Below are 18,306 nucleotides of genomic sequence, written 5' to 3'. Positions count from 1 at the left end.
AGAATTAGATCTGCAGCCTCTGTGTTGGCAAATTTAGTGCTAAATGGAGTTTGGTTGAATCTGTATTTAAAAACACGGTTAACAGCGTTAGCTCTCCTGGAGGGAGATGGGTGTTACACGTGATTTTAAACTGCTGTCATGTGTAAAATGTTAACTCCTGTGTCCCCATTATTATTTATTTGGCAACTGGTTAGTTTAACATGTGTTAAGAAAGAAACAGCTTCAGATTGCAACTCATTGCTCCAAGGCATAGCTAATGAAAAGGTTATTGTCTTGTAAAGCTTTTGTATGGTCCACAGCACAGTGATATCATATAATGTATTAGCATAAATCAACATTGTATTGAATGACCAGTTGGGTAGTCAGAGGAGACAAGGAATTGCCTGAAGATGAATGTATGGAGTTCTATCAAAAGAGGGATGGTCACAAAATCTGGTGGCAGGAGAAGGATGAAATTTGCCCATCCCTCCATTGCCATTACCTAACAATTTAGAATTATTTTTTGTAAGCAGGTTACATACATTGCACAGCATCAATACCAAGAAAGATTCTAGAGCAAATAATTAAACGGACAATCTGTCAGCACTTAGAAAAGAATGCCATACAAAAATTCAACATAAGTTACTCAAAAACAAGTCATGCCAACCAAGCCTTATCTTTTTTTATGGAGTTACAAGCAAGGTAAATGAAGTGGATGTAGCCTATATCAATTCCAGTAAGGCCTTTGATGAGGTTCCCTGTGACATTCTCACAAAAAGACAGTAAAATGTGGGTTAGACAATACTATATTAGGTTGATTGGGAATGGGTTAGCTGGAAGTGTGTTTACCATTGGCTCCTCCTCATTCTGGAGAGAAGTGACCAGTGGGGTGCCACAGGGTTCTGTCCTGGATCAAGTGCTATTCAACACCATTATTAATGACTTGGATGAAGGCCTGGAGGGCATGGCTGTCAAGTTTGCAGATGATTCCAAATTTGGAGGGAGGACAGGATCAGAATCTAAAATGTCCTTAACAGATTAGAAAGCTGGGCCAAAACTAACTCACATTTCATCAGGGAGAAATGTATGGTACTTCATTTTGGCAATCAAAATGAAATGCACAGATATAGGATGGGGAGCACCTGGCTTGAAAACAGTCCATATGAAAGGTATCTAGGAGTCTTAGTAGACTACAAGCTGAACATGAGTCAAGAATGTGATGCAGTGGCTCAAAAAGCCAATGTGATTCTAGGCTGCATCGGTAAGAGTATAGTGTCTAGACTGAGGGAAGTCATTATCCCACTCTTCTGCTTTGGATGTTGTAGTTCAAAAATATTTTGACAGGTTGGATCGTGTCTAGAGAAGGGCAACCAAAATGATCAAAGGTTTGAAAATTAAGCCCTACAAGAAGCATCTAAAGGAGATGAGTGTGTTTAGTTTGGAGAAAAGAAGATTGAGAGTGGACATGATATCCATGTTTAAATATTTGAAAGGATGTCACATTGAGGAGAGGGGAGCTTGTTTTCTGCTGCTCTGGAGACAAGGATACTGAGATGGATCTCATAACTGCAGGGGACTCATGCTTACAGGTGGTAACAACTGAACTCAGAGAGTACACCAAACAGGGTTTTCGGAACAGAATGCTAGCCCATATTTCCGAATAAGCTTTCTTTGATTTGCTTGGTAATATACACATGTATCACAATATTTCCATTTAAGAAGAAGCAGTTCCTCTTCAGTGTGTGATAGGAGAGATGCCTCTTTAATATATGCAACTTTCGACTTGTGGTACTTAAAACAAATCAACTGCTTGATTAATTTTGAATAATTAATCAAAATATTTTTAATTGGATAATCAACCAAACATTTGAGTTTTTATGCCTTTATGTTTTGCATGTTTTTCTCACTAGCATGATGAAGAGCTGCAGATAGGCTCGGTAGATTGCATTTTCACTTATCAGTTCTTGAATAATATAGGTTCCTTGGCCTCAGTGACAGCTGGTGGCTCTGCAGTTTGGTGAATCAGCTCAGAGTTGGAAAACTATTGAAGGAGTTGAACGTATTTGGGCATAGGATTCATCTTCTTGTATAGCTCCTTAATGCCTGGGGACAGTCTCACTTGAGAGTCACAATAAGTTGGAAATGACTTGAATATAGCCAGAAACACTAAATAGATTGATAATTGAATTGCATATGTGTATGATATCTCTGTGTCACATAACCTCAGTAATGACTATTGCTAAGCAGCTGCACATTTGCTGAAAGTGATAGACTACCCCAAGTAATTTTCAGTGCTCAGGCCTGAATCCATTTCTGACTTCTAACTAGCGGAGTTAATGGGTTTTATATAAGTGTTGATTCACTTAATTAACTGAGTTTACTTCTGGATGGGTCGAACGATAGGATTCAGCTGTCACAGTTTACATCTAAAGTGCCCTGTGATAGTAGACCAAGGTACACTATATAAATCAATACTTTTAAATCCCTTCTTGTTTTCCTCTGCTCTTCTGTGTCTTTAGAAATGTTAGGGAAAGATGAAAGTTTGCAGAGAGCACCAGGCATCATATGTGCTTGCATATGTACCATGACAGGTCTAGATGTTTAATAGGGTTGATAAAAACAATTTCAGATATAGTATGTAAACATCAAAGGACATTTTAAAGGCACAGTTGCTTATCTTTTACAGTTCCATGGTGTTCCTCCATTATTTGGGAGATTGAGAATCCCTTGTGTTTATGTCTGAAGGATGAGAAAGATTTCTGATTCTTGACTGAGAAATAATGCTGCTGATAGTATCTACAAAAAGCTCCCATTTTGAGAGTGGAAGAATTTATGGAACTTGGGAAAGGAAGGACATGAATTTCTAGGGATGGGTCCTGTGAGATAGGAATTCAGGGCAAAGATATTTACTATGAAGATCCCTTTTCTATTGTGGGGAGAGAATCCTTCATTCTTGGTTTCACATATGACTTCCTACTCTGTAAGTCAGGGGTCCTCAAACTTTTTTAACAGAGGACCAGGTCACAGTTCCTCAAACTGTTGGAGGGCCGGATTATAAATTGAAAAAAAGAAGAAGAATGAATTCCTATGCACATTGTACATATCATCTTTGTAGTGCAAAAAACTACTTAAAAACAATACAATAATTAAAATGAAGAACAATTTTAACAAATATAAACTTATTAGTATTTCAGTGGGAAGTGTGGGCCCGCTTTTGGCCGATGAGATAGGATTGTTGTTGTTGTGTGCTTTCAAGCCATTTCAGACTTTGGTTGACCTTGAGCGAGGGCCGGGTAAATGATCTTGGAGGGCCACATCCAGCCCCTGGGCCTCAGTTTGAGGACCCCTGCTGTAAGTCATGCTTACCATCCTAAGAGGTAGAGATGTACTCACCTTTCCATCAATATGATAAAGCTCTGGAGAAACAGAAATATACTGCCAGCAGCTTAAGAAATATCGAATCCACCAGTTAGGGTGGAAAGGATTGCAGGAAAAGGAACTTTCATGATAAATATCAATTCAAATACATAGTGGTGTGCTTCTGGAATGCAAAGGGATCTTGCAGAACCTTAGAGAATGAGAAGAGATTGGTAGTATATGATTTAGCGGATTACGTTGAGTTCCTCAGGTAAGTGCCAATGTTCCATTTTCCCGCAGTGTGGGGAGACAATGCTCCCGGCTGGGACCTACACAAACTGTCACCTCACCACCTGGCAGCAATCTAATTATAACTTGTTGCAGAACATGTCTGCCAAAAGACCCATCTGTTGAAGCAAAATTGTCAGTCCTGTAGTGTCTGACAAGTTGGCGGGAAAGTCCAAGTGGGTGCCCTACAAATCTCAAGCAAGGATGCTGCCATGCTAAAGTGGGCAGCACTACGTGTTCAATGTGCCTGTATTCCCTCTGGGACTAAATTGAATTGTGCACATATGCCAGTGCAATATATAACATCTATGAAAGAAGATGGAAGAAGATATATTTTCTTTTCTTTCATCTTCTCTTGAAAAGAGAAGGTTTTGCAACGCTCAAATTCACAAAAGTCCTTGCTCCTGTCCAAATAGCATGTGAGAACTCTGCTCACATATAATCTATGCCACTAGAGCCTGCAGTGGCACAACGGGCTAAACCAGTGGTTCTCAACCTGGGGTCCCCAGATGTTTTTGGCCTTCAACTCCCAGAAATCCTAACAGCTGTTAAAGTGGCTGGGATTTCTGGGAATTGTAGGCCAAAAACATCTGGGGACCCCAGGTTGAGAACCACTGGGCTAAACCCTTGTGCTAGCAGGACTGAAACCTGACAGGCCACAGGTTTGAATCCAGGGAGAGCACAGATGAGCTCCGTCTGTCAGCTCCAGCTCCCCATGGGGGGACATAAGAGAAGCCTCTCACAAGGATGGTAAAGCAGCAAAACATCCAGGCATCCCCAGGGCAATGTCCTTGCAGACTACCAATTCTCTCACACCAGAAGCAACTTGTTGTTTCTCAAGTCGCTCCTGACATGGGGAAAAAAAATCTATGCCACTGTTTCTCCTGTGAGCAAAAGGCAGGCAACACAATTTCCTGAGATCAATAGAACATAGAATTTATATTAGGAACAAAGGAAGGATCTAACTGAAGAACAGCTGCATCTGTTTGAAAAGTACTCATCTCCCCAAGCACCGAGTGAACCTATGACCTAGAAACCCTGTAGGTTGAATTAATTGCTACTAAAAATAATACTTTCAAAATACAAAATTCCTTACCTTTCTTAAAATCATTTTTAAAAACCCACAAACCTTAATCTGAAGTTTAACAACAAAACAGAAACATTAATGCTGGTTTCATAGGACATGAGTTATGTTATCATGATTTTGCATTCAAAAAAGGAAAAGATTTCAATCCCACCTGATCGCAAGGGTTCAATGGGAGCCTTCAACAATGAAGGTAAAGATTCAGAAAGGGCATGCGAGCATCATAGAACTGATTTTTTACACCTTTTCTTATGACGCTTAACTCACCCACCAACTTGGATAGTTAACACACTCACAAGGAGAGGCAGAGAACTGGGAGAATCAGTTCCATTCACCCCTGTGACCAAAACTACATCCATTTCCTCTCTTATGTGCCCTGTCCTGCTATGTGAAACAATGCTATGCTCAATGTATTGTCGAAGGCTTTCATGGCCAGAATCACTGGGTGGTTGTAAGTTTTTCAGGCTGTATGGCTGTGTTCCAGAAGCATTCTCTCCTGAAGTTTTGCCTGCATCTGTGGCAGACATCCTCAAGAGATCTGTCGGAAACTAGGAAAATTGTGTCAATATATCTGTGGAATGTCCAGGGTGGGAGAAAGAACTCTTGTCTGTTGGAGGTAGGTGTGAATATTTCAATTGGCCACCTTGATTAATGGCCTAGCAGTTTCAAGGTGTGGCTTCTTATTGCCTTGGGGAATCTTTTGTTGAGAGGTAATTAGCTGTCCCTGATTGCTTCTTGTCTGGAGTTCCCCTATTTTGAATGTTGCTCTTTATTTACTGTTATGACTTTAGAGTTTTTTTAAAATACAGGTAGCCAGATTTTGTTCGTTTTCATGGTTTCCTCCTTTCTGTTGAAATTGTCCACATGCTTGCTCCCACCCTGGACATTCCACAGATATATAAACTCCATTTTCCAAGTTTCCAACAGACCTCACAACCTCTGAAGATGCCTGCCATAGATGCAGGCGAAACGTCAGGAGAGAATGCTTCTATAACATGGCCATACAACCCCGAAAAACTTATAATAATCTGATGCCATGCTCCTTTGTAACTTGAATTGCAGTCCATTCCATTTCTCCAAAGAGGACAGCTTGGTCCTTTCCCTCAGCACAACCCAAGCTTGCTTCAAAAATTACATAGGCTACCACTGATTCCTCATCAAAGAAGAACTAGGTGATGCATTGACTACCCATCTTCCTGAGACTGATTGTACCCATTCGGGTGGCAAGTCTCATACATTTAAGGGTCTCTTGACCAACAAAGAGAACTGATGTATTGTCGAAGGCTTTCATGACTGGAATCACTGGGTTGTTGTAGGTTTTTTCGGGCTATATGGCCATGTTCTAGAGGCATTCTCTCCTGACGTTTTGCCTGCATCTATGGCAAGCATCCTCAGAAGTAGTGAGGTCTGTTGGAACTAGGAAAAAGGGTTTATATATCTGTGGAATGACCGGGGTGGGACAAAGGACTCTTGTCTGCTGGAACTAGGTGTGAATGTTTCAACTGACCACCTTGATTAGCATATAATGGCCTGACAGTGCCTGGAGCAAACTTTTGTTGGGAGGTGATTAGATGTCCTTCATCTATGGCAAGCATCCTCACTACCTACAATAACCCAAAGAGAACTGATTTTCAAACTATGATTAAAAGTTCTGTTTTGGTTCAAGCTGAGGAAGGATGGGGCTGGTTTTGTCTCTTAGGGTGGTGAGGATGATTGAGAGGTGAGGAAACACTGTCTGAGAAGTGCAGAGGAGGAGCTAGACCCAACACGATGGATTACCTCCCCATCCTGGAGGAAAACAATAAGTAACTCCTTGAAATTCTTGATTGGAGTTGACTCATTTTTTCAAGGTGTGTGCACATGTGTGAGAAATGAAGACACCTGATCGCAGCTATGCTGCACACAACCCTTTCCATTTGGAAGGAAATAAGGTGTTTTGTATTCTGTTCTTTTGGCTTGAGTTCATACAAGTGAGAGGATGTGTACAAATGTTCTGTTTATTGGTAGATTCCAGCAGATGTATAGATGCAATTTCTGCTTTAACTTGGTGCTGTCTGATGTGAGATTTCTCTCTCGAGTTTATGCTGTTAAGGGAAAATTACTAGGGAATGAAATAGAGTTGTTTGTTTGTATTCTTTGAGAGATCTTTAAAAAGAACAAAACAGAAGGACTATATGCTTCTTCTTTAAACATATTCATCCTGTAGGTCCACAAATTATAGGTGGTAAGCAAACATTTGTTTATGTTAGCAACCATGTTGTCTAAGATCCCATCATGATAACACAATATTTTATAAATGTAACTGATGATACTTTGTAAGCCAGTGTTTACATAGGTGCTCTTATTCCTCTAGTTCAGTGTTTCTGAATGCCGCGACCCCTTAGTACAATTCTTCATGTTGTGGTTACCCCTACCATATAATTATTTTCATTGCTACTTCATAACTGTAATTTTGCTACTGTTATGCATTGTAATGTAAATATTAGGCCTGGGTAACAACGGAAAAATTTGTTTCTAAAATTGATTTGTATTTGGGGTTTTTTTTTTGTTTCGATATTTAAAATAATTACAAAATTTTCCTTTTAAAAAGTTCGATATTTACGAAATTTCGTAAATGGTAAAAAATTAACGAATCGATTTCCGAAACAATAACGAATCGATTCGTTAATGGCGGATGCGACCGCGAAATACGCTAAAAAACCTCCAAAAACTTCTGAAGCTTCCCTCTCCCTCTGTTCTTGACTGTTGGTGTGATATTATAATTTTTTTTCACTAATTAAACCATAAAACTGGCCCAGACATGCGGAAATAATAACGAAACGACCTCAGAACAATAACGAAACGAATACAATACAAAATACGAAGCATTTACAAACCGTGTTTAAAAATTCGTTTTTTTAAATAATTGCTCCAGAATGGTTCGTTATCGTTTTGTAATTGGAAAAATTAACGAATTATTAACGAATTACGAATTAACGAAACGAAACTGCCCAGGCCTAGTAAATATCCCACATGCAGAATGTATTTTCATTCACTGGACCAAATTGGGCACAAATACCCGATGCGTAAGGTTGGGTGGATTGATTTTGTCAGTTGGGAGTTGTAGTTGCTGGGATTTATAGTTCATCTACAATCAAAGAGCATTCTGAACTCCACCAACGATGGAACTGAACCAACCATGACTTAAAGAAAATACTTGAAGGGTTTGGTGTGTATTGATCTTGAGTTTGGGAGTTATAGTTTACCAATATCCAGAGAGCACTACGGGCTCAAACAATGATGGATCTGGACCAAATATTGACACAAATTCTCAATATGCCCAAATGTGGAGTTTGGGGAAAATAGAGCTTGACATTTGGGAGTTGTAGTTGCTGGGAATTATAGTTCACCTACAATCACAGAGCATTCTGAACCCAACCAACGAGAGAATTGGGCCAAGCTTCCTACGCAGAACCCCCACAACCAACAGAAAAATACTGTGTTTTCTGATGGTCTTTGGTGACCCCTCTGACACCCCTTTGTGACCCCCCCCCCCCCCCACCAGGAGTCTCGACCCCCAGGTTGATAAACGCTGCTCTAGTTAATGTGAAACTGGATTTTTGATGAACTTTTATTTACGGTTGTCAGAATACTGATTCCTTCACTCCCCACCCTTCAGAAGCATCTATGGAGGCCGCGGTGGCACAGTGAGTTAAACACTTGTGCTGGCAGGACTGCTAACCGAAAGGTTGACAGTTCGAATTCGGGGAGTGGGGTGAGCTCCCATCTGTCAGGTTCAGCTTCTCATGCAGGGGCATGAGAGAAGTCTCCCACAGGATGGTAAAACATCCGGGTGTCCCCCTAGGGAACGTCCTTGCAGACAGCCAATTCTCTCACACCAGAAGCGACTTGCAGTTTCTCAAGTCACTCCTGACACACAAAAAAGCAGCATATATGAAAATTAATTCAATGAAACCGTGCTGCTATAAGTAAATACACCACTTTTGTCGTCATGCCAGGTGAGAAATCTAAAATCTGGCCTGATAAATAGCTCATTTCTTTGGCTTGTCTGACTTTAACCTTCCACAAGTCCTAAAAGTTTGTGTAAACAAACTGAATAATGTTCTCTGTTCAAACGTGGGTGGTGGTGATGGATGGAAATCTGCTATGTTCCAGTTACAGAACACTGTGCAGCTTCCAACTATTTCCAAATATATCAATTTAAGGCTTCAGTCTTATGTGTACTTTCTTGGGAGTAAATGGTACTAAATCTAGGAGCTTTTACTTCTGAGCAGTTTTGCATAGATTTTAAATCATAAAGCACATTATTTGTTTTTCAAATAAGTTTTCTTCATCTGGTTGAAATGCAACTATTTCTCATGTAATTAGAAGTGCAAAAAGATTTTACAAAGAACTTGTGCCTTTTAATCTGCTGGCCTGAAGTAGAAACCTCATCAAAGCAGTAGTGCAATGTCAAGTCTATGATTCATTTCCTTCCTTCTTTTTCTCATCCCCTTTCTTTTTATTCTTTATTTGTATTTAGTCTTTTGTGCTAGCAGGACATTGAGATGTAGTGTTGATCAGTGACTTGAAAGGATTTCAGACATTTGGTCTGATTGAGGCTGAATCTGAAAGGGAGCTAAGGGAGGAATGAGCTTCACCCCTCATTTCTCCTGTCTTCTTTGTATCTAAAATCCCTGATCTAGAAGATTAGAATAGATAAAATAACTGAAGAAGACTTTCCAGATTTTGATAGTTATATTCCAGTGGGATGGAAAATGTTAGTGTTATGAGAATGAGCTAACTTCCCTCTAGGCCAGTAGTACCTTTTTTGTTCTACAAACCCCTTTGCCAGTCAGGTGAAAACTATGAACCCCTTTTTGAAATGTAGCAGCATATAGTATTATGACGTTCAACATCCAATTAAGTTTTAGGACTCATCAAAGTTTTGCAACTTCACTACCATTTCAATACCTGGTGCAGCATCTGTCCAAACGATAATTTTCAGCAAACATTTAGAAATTCACAAGTGAAGCAAATGCTAAATTTCAGCTAAGGATAAGAAAAAATAAAGATACAAAGTTGACTTTTTTTCAATTCAATGAATCCTTGTTTAAGAACCCCTGCTCTAGGTACATATGTTCCACCTTTCCAGGAGGAAATCAAACATGCCTGCTTCTGTTTTGTCTGAAGCTCTATTATCTGCACTTTAAACTGTGGATCATTTTAAGTATGGTTGGTGAAAACCAGTCACTTTCCTGAATGATTGTTTTCTCTCACTATAGTTAAAATTCTTAGGATTTGGGTCAATGGATTTATACTTTTAATATTTAATTCAGCTAAATCTATTGGGACACATATCCCAGTCTTGGTCAGCTTCTGTGCTGTAGCAAAGGGAAGACCTCATCGCACTAGAGAATTGAATCCACTTTAAATCCGTTTGCTGCTTCCTGCAGAATTCTGGGGGTTTTTTTTAGGGAGGAGCCTTTGACAGCCTCGCTAAACTACAAAGCCCAGAATTCTGCAGGAGGCAGAAACGGGATTTAAAGTGGATTCATTCTCTAGTGTAATGAAGTAGAAAGGAAGCAAAGACTTGTTTTTGTGTTGTGACTTCAGGATCTTTATGACTTAGAGGAAACCCTTTCATGGGGATTTCTTGGCAAAATTTATTTGGAGGTATTGTTGCCATTACTTTTTTGTAAGGCCAAGAGATTTGCCCAAGACCATGACTGAATTGGCATTCAAACCATGGTTTCCAGAGTCATCGTAACCACTGCTTTAGATCATTTAGGCCCTCTCTCATCATGTTGAGATACAGAAATGCACCTCCCCCTCCCCCACAAAAAAAAAACACCCCAGGTAACATTAGTCTCTCTTTGCTATAACCACAAGGAATTGGGAAGCTTTGACATAATTTTGTAAAAATCACACTTTCCATGTCACCCTACTTCATTTTCATTTTAATGTTAATCCCTTTGTTTAAGAATTGGTTTGGTGAAGGGGTCTGAATGACTCTGTGATTCATAGTGAAATGGTTGAGGTTGAGGTTCTCAACCTGTGGGTCCCCAGATATTTTGACCTTCAACTCCCAAAAATCCTAACAGCTGTTAAACTGGCTGAGATTTCTGAGAGATGTAGGCTAAACCACCTGGGGACCCACAGATTGAGAACCACTGCTCTAAAGTTACCAAATTCTATCAGATCTTGGAAAGTAAGTAGGGTTAGCTCCTACTTAGTACATAGATGGAAGATGACCAAGAAATGCCAGGGGATGTATGCCATATTTCAGAGAAAAGAACTGGTAAAACCTCCTCTCTGCATTCCCTGCCTAAAAAAACCACATCAAATTAATAGAGTTGCCATAAGTTGGCAGGCAACTTAAATGCGCACAGTCACGCCTTGTGAAGTTGAACAACCACTTTTAGTAGCAGAGTTGAAAAACATTGTGTATTTCCTTATCCAGTTGCCAGAATAGATGTGAGTCTTCACCATAACTTCTCTGGCAAGTGGATTTGTTGAAGCCTGATGAGTGTTTGGGTTCACATATCAATGCCTTGAACACATTTTCAGCCTGAACAACTTTGAGTCATTACTCTCTAATCTGTCAGTGCTTTTGAAACCCTGCACTTGAGGGGAAGTGGTTAAAGGGGGTTAAACGGCAGTCAAGAGGAAGGCTTGAACATTGTTTTCTGCTCTCTTTCCTCTCATTTTTCCAGTGTAAATTGTCACCTTTTGAACCTGTTTTGCCTAGAAATAACAGCTACCGAAGGCTTATTATACTAATTTGCATGTGACATATATTTGAGTCTTTAGGTGTAGGTGCTTTCCGACATTGGGAGACTGACATTTCTCTGGAGTTTCTGCCTTTGGATGGGTTCGAGGTTGTTGAGAGGTACCTTTGTTCTGAGGTACATGTTCCTTTTTTGCAGTTAAACACATTTTTGGATGAAGAATGTTTCATTTCTTTTAACATTTCCCACTTTGGGAATCTTTTGTGTTGGAACAAAGGCAAGAAAAAGACATGATGGGGCTGCTGTTTAAAGGAGATTAACCAGTATAGAATACAATAAAGCAGTGGGCTAATTATAGACAAATCAGTTGATTTCCTTGAGAAGCTGCACAGTGCGCATGAAGCTTATGTGCTTCTTTCATGAGCCAAAATAAGTAAGGAGTGGGAAGAGGACTCACAATTAAGTTGTTGAGGGCAAGGTACAGTGTGGTGGAGCTAATTGTGTGTTGCATGGAGCCAGTTAGGAAACACAAGTCTTGTGAACATTCGTTTCACCTATGGATAGAGTCAGTCCTCTTCACAGAAAAACTGGGAGAATATATGGAGTGTCTTACTTACTTACTTAGGTGATCCCTCATTGTCCAAGTAAGATTGTTCTCCAAGTCCAGTGTACTGGCGGTGGGTCCGTAGATGACTGTGGAGCCCTATTCTTGACTTGCATGTTCTCCTGCAGTGAGGGCATCGGTTTCCAGGTGGAAGGCAATCCCGGTCAGGATTGGCTTGACGCGCCATCCTCATGCCTCGTGCCTCTTCAAATTCTACAGCACTGCTGTAGAATTATTTCACTGTTTTTTGATGAAACTGAAAAATTTTAAAAAATCAAAACAAAAAAGAAATTATAAGCAAAATTTGAGGGTTTGAGTTTTACCCCTGTCAAGGACAAAAATGGTTTTAGTTCATATTCTTCCTGAGTCCTGTTTTAGTTCAAATGTTTACTATTTTTTAATTTGACCAAGGTGTGTCAGGGGATCCTGCAATGCATCTTACTTTAAATGTACTTCCTAGAGCTTTGTGGAAACACATTTTTTTTAATGTAAATATTCTTCAGTTCCATTGGAACTCATTCCCCTAATCATTAATGATTCCCTATGGAATGCACTCTCCCCATAAACATCAGTCTCAATTTGCTCTGTGAGTTCAGTAACATAACCCCAATGTAAATTCAAACTTGCCTGTACGTTTAGTGCCTTTCTTTAGTTTAGCAGTGTTGCCATTCAGTACAATTAATGTGTAAAACTCCTAATGGAGATTTATGCTGTGCAGCCTGGATTTTGGACCTTTGCTATTGTTTATAGTAAAAATAAGCATAGAAGTTGGTGCAGCCCCCATAGGGTTTTGGGATTGGGAAAGAGGTCTGCTTAAAGCTACAGAGGGCAAAGCAAAGGGGAGTTAATTGTGCATTTCAGATATAGTAGGCCCTTCCCTTTATAGATATGTAATAGGGTCCTTGACAAGGAGATTTAAGGCTCTAGATGGGAAGTCAAGGATGAGGCTCGTAGGGCTTCATTGGGTGAGGGATGAAGGCCTATGCATATTCCAATGGTCCCAACATCTTTTACATAGGAGGGACACAGGGAAAAACATCATTTTCTTCACTCAGATTTCCCTCCTTTCTTTCTACAAGTTGCATCGCATGCACTGCTTACTGAATTTTCTCCCTGTACTAATTTTTCTGAACACTTTTTTTGTGCTTGCGAAAACATTAGGACTACATCGCGGCCCTTAGTATACCCTTTTTGCATGATCGGTGCCATTTTGTTTACATAAGGGCTAGTATTTCAGGAAAGATATTCTTATTACTGTATAGCATGCTTCTGCAACCTGGTGCCAACTAGTTATGTCATCAACCAGCACAGCTGATGGGAAAACCTTGACTGATGCAGCAGGATTCTGATGCCTCAGATATTATTTAACCCATGAATCTTTAAACCACTGATTTGGTTTGATATCCTTCAAGCCTTAATGAAAAATGATTTGTACTTTGTCTTTCTCTTAAAGTGGAGGCTCGAAATAGCACAGAGAAAAATTAACTTTACGAAAACAGAAGGGAAAAAACAGAAATGTCACAAGTTCAAACACAATCAAAATATAATCTATGGATGCACAAGCTTCATTATATACATGTGTAATGGCATAATAAAATGCCCCCTTTATAAAAATATCAAAATCAAGGTTTGTTTTTTGGAATTAAATATATATATATTTTCCAGCGTGGATGGTTGAATTTGTGGATACGATGACATGACTGTATTCAAATGAAATTGAATTAAAAGCTTAGAGACGAAGAAAGTTATAAACTTTATTAGCTTCTCGCTGAGCAGCCTATCATTTGCAAAAGACATGTCTAATAGAAAAGATCTTCAACTCTTGGTGGAGAGTTAGTAGGGAGTTAGTTGGAAGGAAATTCCACAGCATAGGAGCGGAATGACTGGCTTTTTCACCAGTGGACAACAGTTATTAGTCTTTGTATTTCAATATCTAGCAGGCTAGGATTTTTTAAAAAATGATCCTGGAGACATATATGCTTTCATTCTTCCCTAATTGGGCTCTCAGTACAAGCGCACAATCTAAACCTCCCCAAATACAGGAAAATCATACCACTTTACATGTAGTCCCAGACAGAAGGGAATGACATTTCATTATCTTGAGTGCTAAATTACAGTATTTCCCATTCCTCCAAACCTAAGAAAAATGAAGATTTTATTAAGCATTACAAAATTGGTTCTAGAAAGGTACTTCTGTATCAGAATCTGAATGCATCTCACACGTAGAGTGTAGCACAGGCATCAAGTATGTATCCTTATGGCGTGTAGAGTTTCTACAGGGAAGTTCTTTGAAGCCTCCCATCACTTCTAGGCAAAGATACATACATGAATGTTACCTGCATGCAAGTTGCATGCTAATTCGTAAGTGGGGTTGAGGTTTTCATCGGTTTTATGACATTTGACCCATCTCACTAAGACAGGCCTACTCAGCTCCAGATGTTTTGGCCTCCAACTCCCAGAAACTCAAGCTAGCTTTTCCAGTGGTCAGGAATTCTGGGAGCTGAAGTCCAAAACACCAAGAAGGCTACAAGTTGTGCAGGCCTGGTCGAAGAGAAACCTGGAGAGCTGCCCCCAGACAATGAAGTAATTCCTGAACCAGATGGTCCTGTGATGTGGTTAAATATATGACGTTGCTTCATATGTTTGATTACACATAGGTTTGGTTAATATTAAACATGCTACACCGTTGCTTGGCGCATTTAATATAGAATGTAAAACATAGCAGAAGGAGAACGATTGCTTCTAGATCCTCAACCATAATGACCAGTACTTAATAGATTCTGAAAGCTGGAGTAAAAAAAGATTAAAAGGGCTTTTTAAAGTGGGTGATCATAGCACAGGTGATCCCTGAGTTACATATATCTGTCTTTACAAATGACGTATAGTTAAGAACAGCGGCAAGACAACAGGAAGTGAGAATCCTAGACCTAGGAAGAGAAGTTGGAACTTGAAAGAAACATAGAAACGTATTAAAAGAGTTATCATGGGGAAAAGGTGTCTCCACCAATCCTTCTTTCCACAATAAGTCACATCTTTCCAAATGCAATTCTCACAGGGACTGAAAGTGAAGCGAAATCTTCTGAACAGGGGCAGAGGCAACAAAACAAACACCACAGGGGTGTTCACCCTTCCCTATGTTACCCAAATTTATTTACTTTATTTATATACCGCTTTTCTCAGCCTTCAGGCAACTCAAAGCTACACTTAAAATGTATTTGCTCCAATTTACTGTACATACACATTCAACTTAGGAACAAACCTACCGAACCTATCTTGTTTGTAACTTGGGGACTGCCTGTATTTACTAGCCATGGTAATTGATATTTTTTATTGGACAGCACTTCCTTACTACTCTGTTAGTGATGCTTTGGTTGTACAAGACGCACCAAGTGATGCATGTAATGGTCCCAGCATTTTTCTTTTTCATTGCAAGCCTGGTGTTGTCATCATAATAAAGCTGAAACAAGCCACATGACAAATTTCTCTTCCCACATGGAAATGTTAATGGATTCAAGGGTCCCTATGAAACTTTAGGTTATTGGCTGTCTTCTGTAATAATACATGGTATAAACATCTTCCTTACATGCTATATCTATATCTATTTATTGGCTTGTCAATAAATACCATACTTTTCTTATCCCGTTCTTCTGTAAGCACTGTTTGGTCTTGTGTGCTCTTCTCAGTTTCCTGCGACCAAAATATTTATTGGCATGGTGGGCCTGTGCTACACTTTCCACAACTGCATCAACAGCTGTACCGTATCCTCTTCTAAAGGACTTCAAACAAAGCAAAGAGGTGCAGCCATCTTCTTGAAACCACAACCTAATCTGTATGATCTGCCAACCCTCTTCCCTCCAAACAGAAGCACAGGAAGGAAGTGCTTCCTCAGGACTGGCTAGTGCAAAGAGCACATGTCTTTCTACAGCTGGATTCCTTCAGTTGTGGTTTTCTCCCTGTATATACATATATGTATATGTGTTTATGAGTGTAAGAAAGTGCTTTAGCAGATTTTTAGTGGATTTTGAAAAACCTGCAGTTTGCTCCTGAGTTGATGTTACATTTGACATTTTGGAGCATGCATCCATACACTGGGGAGTGGGATATTGTTCATGTCTTCAGAATAGTCAATCTGTTCAGATGAAAACATTGCTACTGTTTCGGTCTTTAGTGACTTTTTAACTTCACATCTCTTGGGGCCCCACTTATTTTAAAACACAGAGATGGCTTTTCAAATGTTTATCGATTGCCACTCCCAACAGCCCCAATCAGACGAGGCCGTAGAGATGATCCTGAGAGTTGCAATCCAAAAACATCTGGAGGGTCACAATTCCCAGCTGATAGATCAGACATGGGCAAACTCTGGCTGTCCAGGTGTTTTGGACTTCAACTCTCACAATTCCTTAACAGCCGGTAGGCTGTTAGGAATTGTGGGAGTTGAAGTCCAAAACACCTGGACGGCCAGAGTTTGCCCATACATGTGATAGACAATTGGACACCAGTGAAGTGGAAAACTTACCAGCTTATTTTTCAAATGGCAGTCCTAATTTAGACGCAGTTGCTTATATTTGCACAGTGATTTCCTGGATGCCTCGTTGTGTGAGTGGAGTAAGTGTCAAACCATTTGCACTACTCCGTTTGATGTGTGTGGTTTAGCACAATAGAACCCAAGCCTCTGTCTTTCATTTTGTGTAGAGCATCCATGCAGACTTCAGTGTATTATGTAAGTGCACTTTGCAAGTGATATGTACTTTCTTTTCTTTTTCTAAAAAGGAAAACGGCAGATCCATCATTTGGGAAACCAACTTCAGCTCAATCAGCATTGCCTTGATACCGCCTTCAACTTCTTCAAGATGGCGGTGAGCAAGCACTTAACCCGTGGGAGGAAGATGACCCATGTCATAGCAGCTTGCCTCTACTTGGTGTGTAGGACAGAAGGCACCCCACGTATCCTTTCATTTCTGAAGAACGCTTGAACTCTTAACTCTCATGTTCAGAACTTGTGCTATTTTATGTAGAAGAACTTTTGTGGCTACCGTGTCTGTCTCTCTGTATTTATTTCTATAAGAAAGCACTAGGAAACCAGTTTGAGTTGAAGAAATGTAAACAGTAAAGTTAATTTCCAAGTCTAATCCATACTTGAATATAATGCTTTGTGTTTCAGGGTCTGGCAGTTAGGAAACAGGGTGGGATTGGGTGGTATGCTCCATTCCCTTTAAATGAGACCACAAGAGATTATTTCTCGGGAGGAGAATGTTGGCCAGTTCAACGGTTTTAAGTAGCGAGCAGCTCTTCTTGTGAATGAGGCTGTGTATGCCAAAAATAATTTCTCTGTCTGTCTCTCTATTTGTTTAAGGTTGAATGAGTTATTAATAACCTGTAACTGCAATGAAAGTTTCTGAATTGCAGAAATACATTTAGTTTGATGTTGAACATAGCCAGAGCAGGCCTTTGAGTCTTGCCTCCTTCTGATGAAATCCTATACTTTTTGCTTCTGCTGAGCTGATAGTCTGTTTTTAATTTTTGTACCTCTCTCCCACTTGGACTTTGTGGTCATGCTGTCCAATTCTTATATACCTCTTTTCTTGGCATTTCTTGGGAATATTTTATTTCTTTTTCATATTGTAACTGCCAAAAAAGAAACTGGATTTCAAAGTCTAAAGACATAAGGCCTCAGAATAATACTTAGAAAACACAGCAAACATGTCTTCTTACAAATTTGAATAATGGCCTTGCAGGAGCTTTGCACAGTAGAAGGAATGGTAACAATAGATGAGGGATAGGGAATATTTGGCCCTCCAGACCTTGGACTACAGCCTGTATTAGTTTTAGCTTGTGTGGTTGATGATGCATTAGAGTAGCTTTGGAAGGGCCATTTGTTTCCCATTTCTGTGATATAGGTACTGCTGATCTGTAAAATTGTTGGGAATACAAAATAATTTTGGAGAAATAATATGATTCCTGTAATATAAATGATGCTATGAAAAGTAAAGGACAAAATGAAGGTGATGATACTGACTAAAAGTAAAGGTGGCTGTACTGCAGTGGTTCTGAACCCTTGGTCCTCCAGGAGTTTTGGACTCCAGCTCCCACAATACCTAGGAGTCAGTTCTTGGGCAATGATGTGTTGTTTCTGAAGTGTTAGAATGGTAAATTATACATTTAGAGTAATATTTACAGCTGGAAAATTTTCATTTTGGTGTCATTTATTTAATAAACAATGTTTTGAGGGGTATCACTGGGTTCCAGCCGCGCAGTTTCATCTCTGAGGTAAAGGAAGAGAAAGT

The 18,306-nt window shown here is 39.7% G+C and overlaps 1 protein-coding gene across 3 annotated transcripts in view; it reads left to right on the top strand.

Moving 5' to 3' along the window:
- Nucleotides 1-18,306, top strand: part of BRF1 (BRF1 RNA polymerase III transcription initiation factor subunit) — a 287,868-nt gene that overhangs the window by 31,110 nt on the left and 238,452 nt on the right. For 2 of the 3 annotated variants that reach the window (XM_060754423.2, XM_060754444.2), the window contains one exon: nt 16,793-16,966. The exons of the other annotated variant lie outside the window; for it this stretch is intronic. In XM_060754423.2, coding sequence (XP_060610406.2) covers nt 16,793-16,966 — 174 coding nt within the window. The remainder of the gene's footprint in view (nt 1-16,792; nt 16,967-18,306) is intronic. 3 annotated transcript variants of the gene reach the window in all.

Source organism: Anolis sagrei, chromosome 1 (assembly GCF_037176765.1).
Source record: "Anolis sagrei isolate rAnoSag1 chromosome 1, rAnoSag1.mat, whole genome shotgun sequence".
Lineage (NCBI taxonomy): Eukaryota > Metazoa > Chordata > Lepidosauria > Squamata > Dactyloidae > Anolis > Anolis sagrei.
The sequence above is the reverse complement of the archived record's forward strand: the minus strand, read 5'-3'. Positions and strand labels throughout refer to the sequence as shown.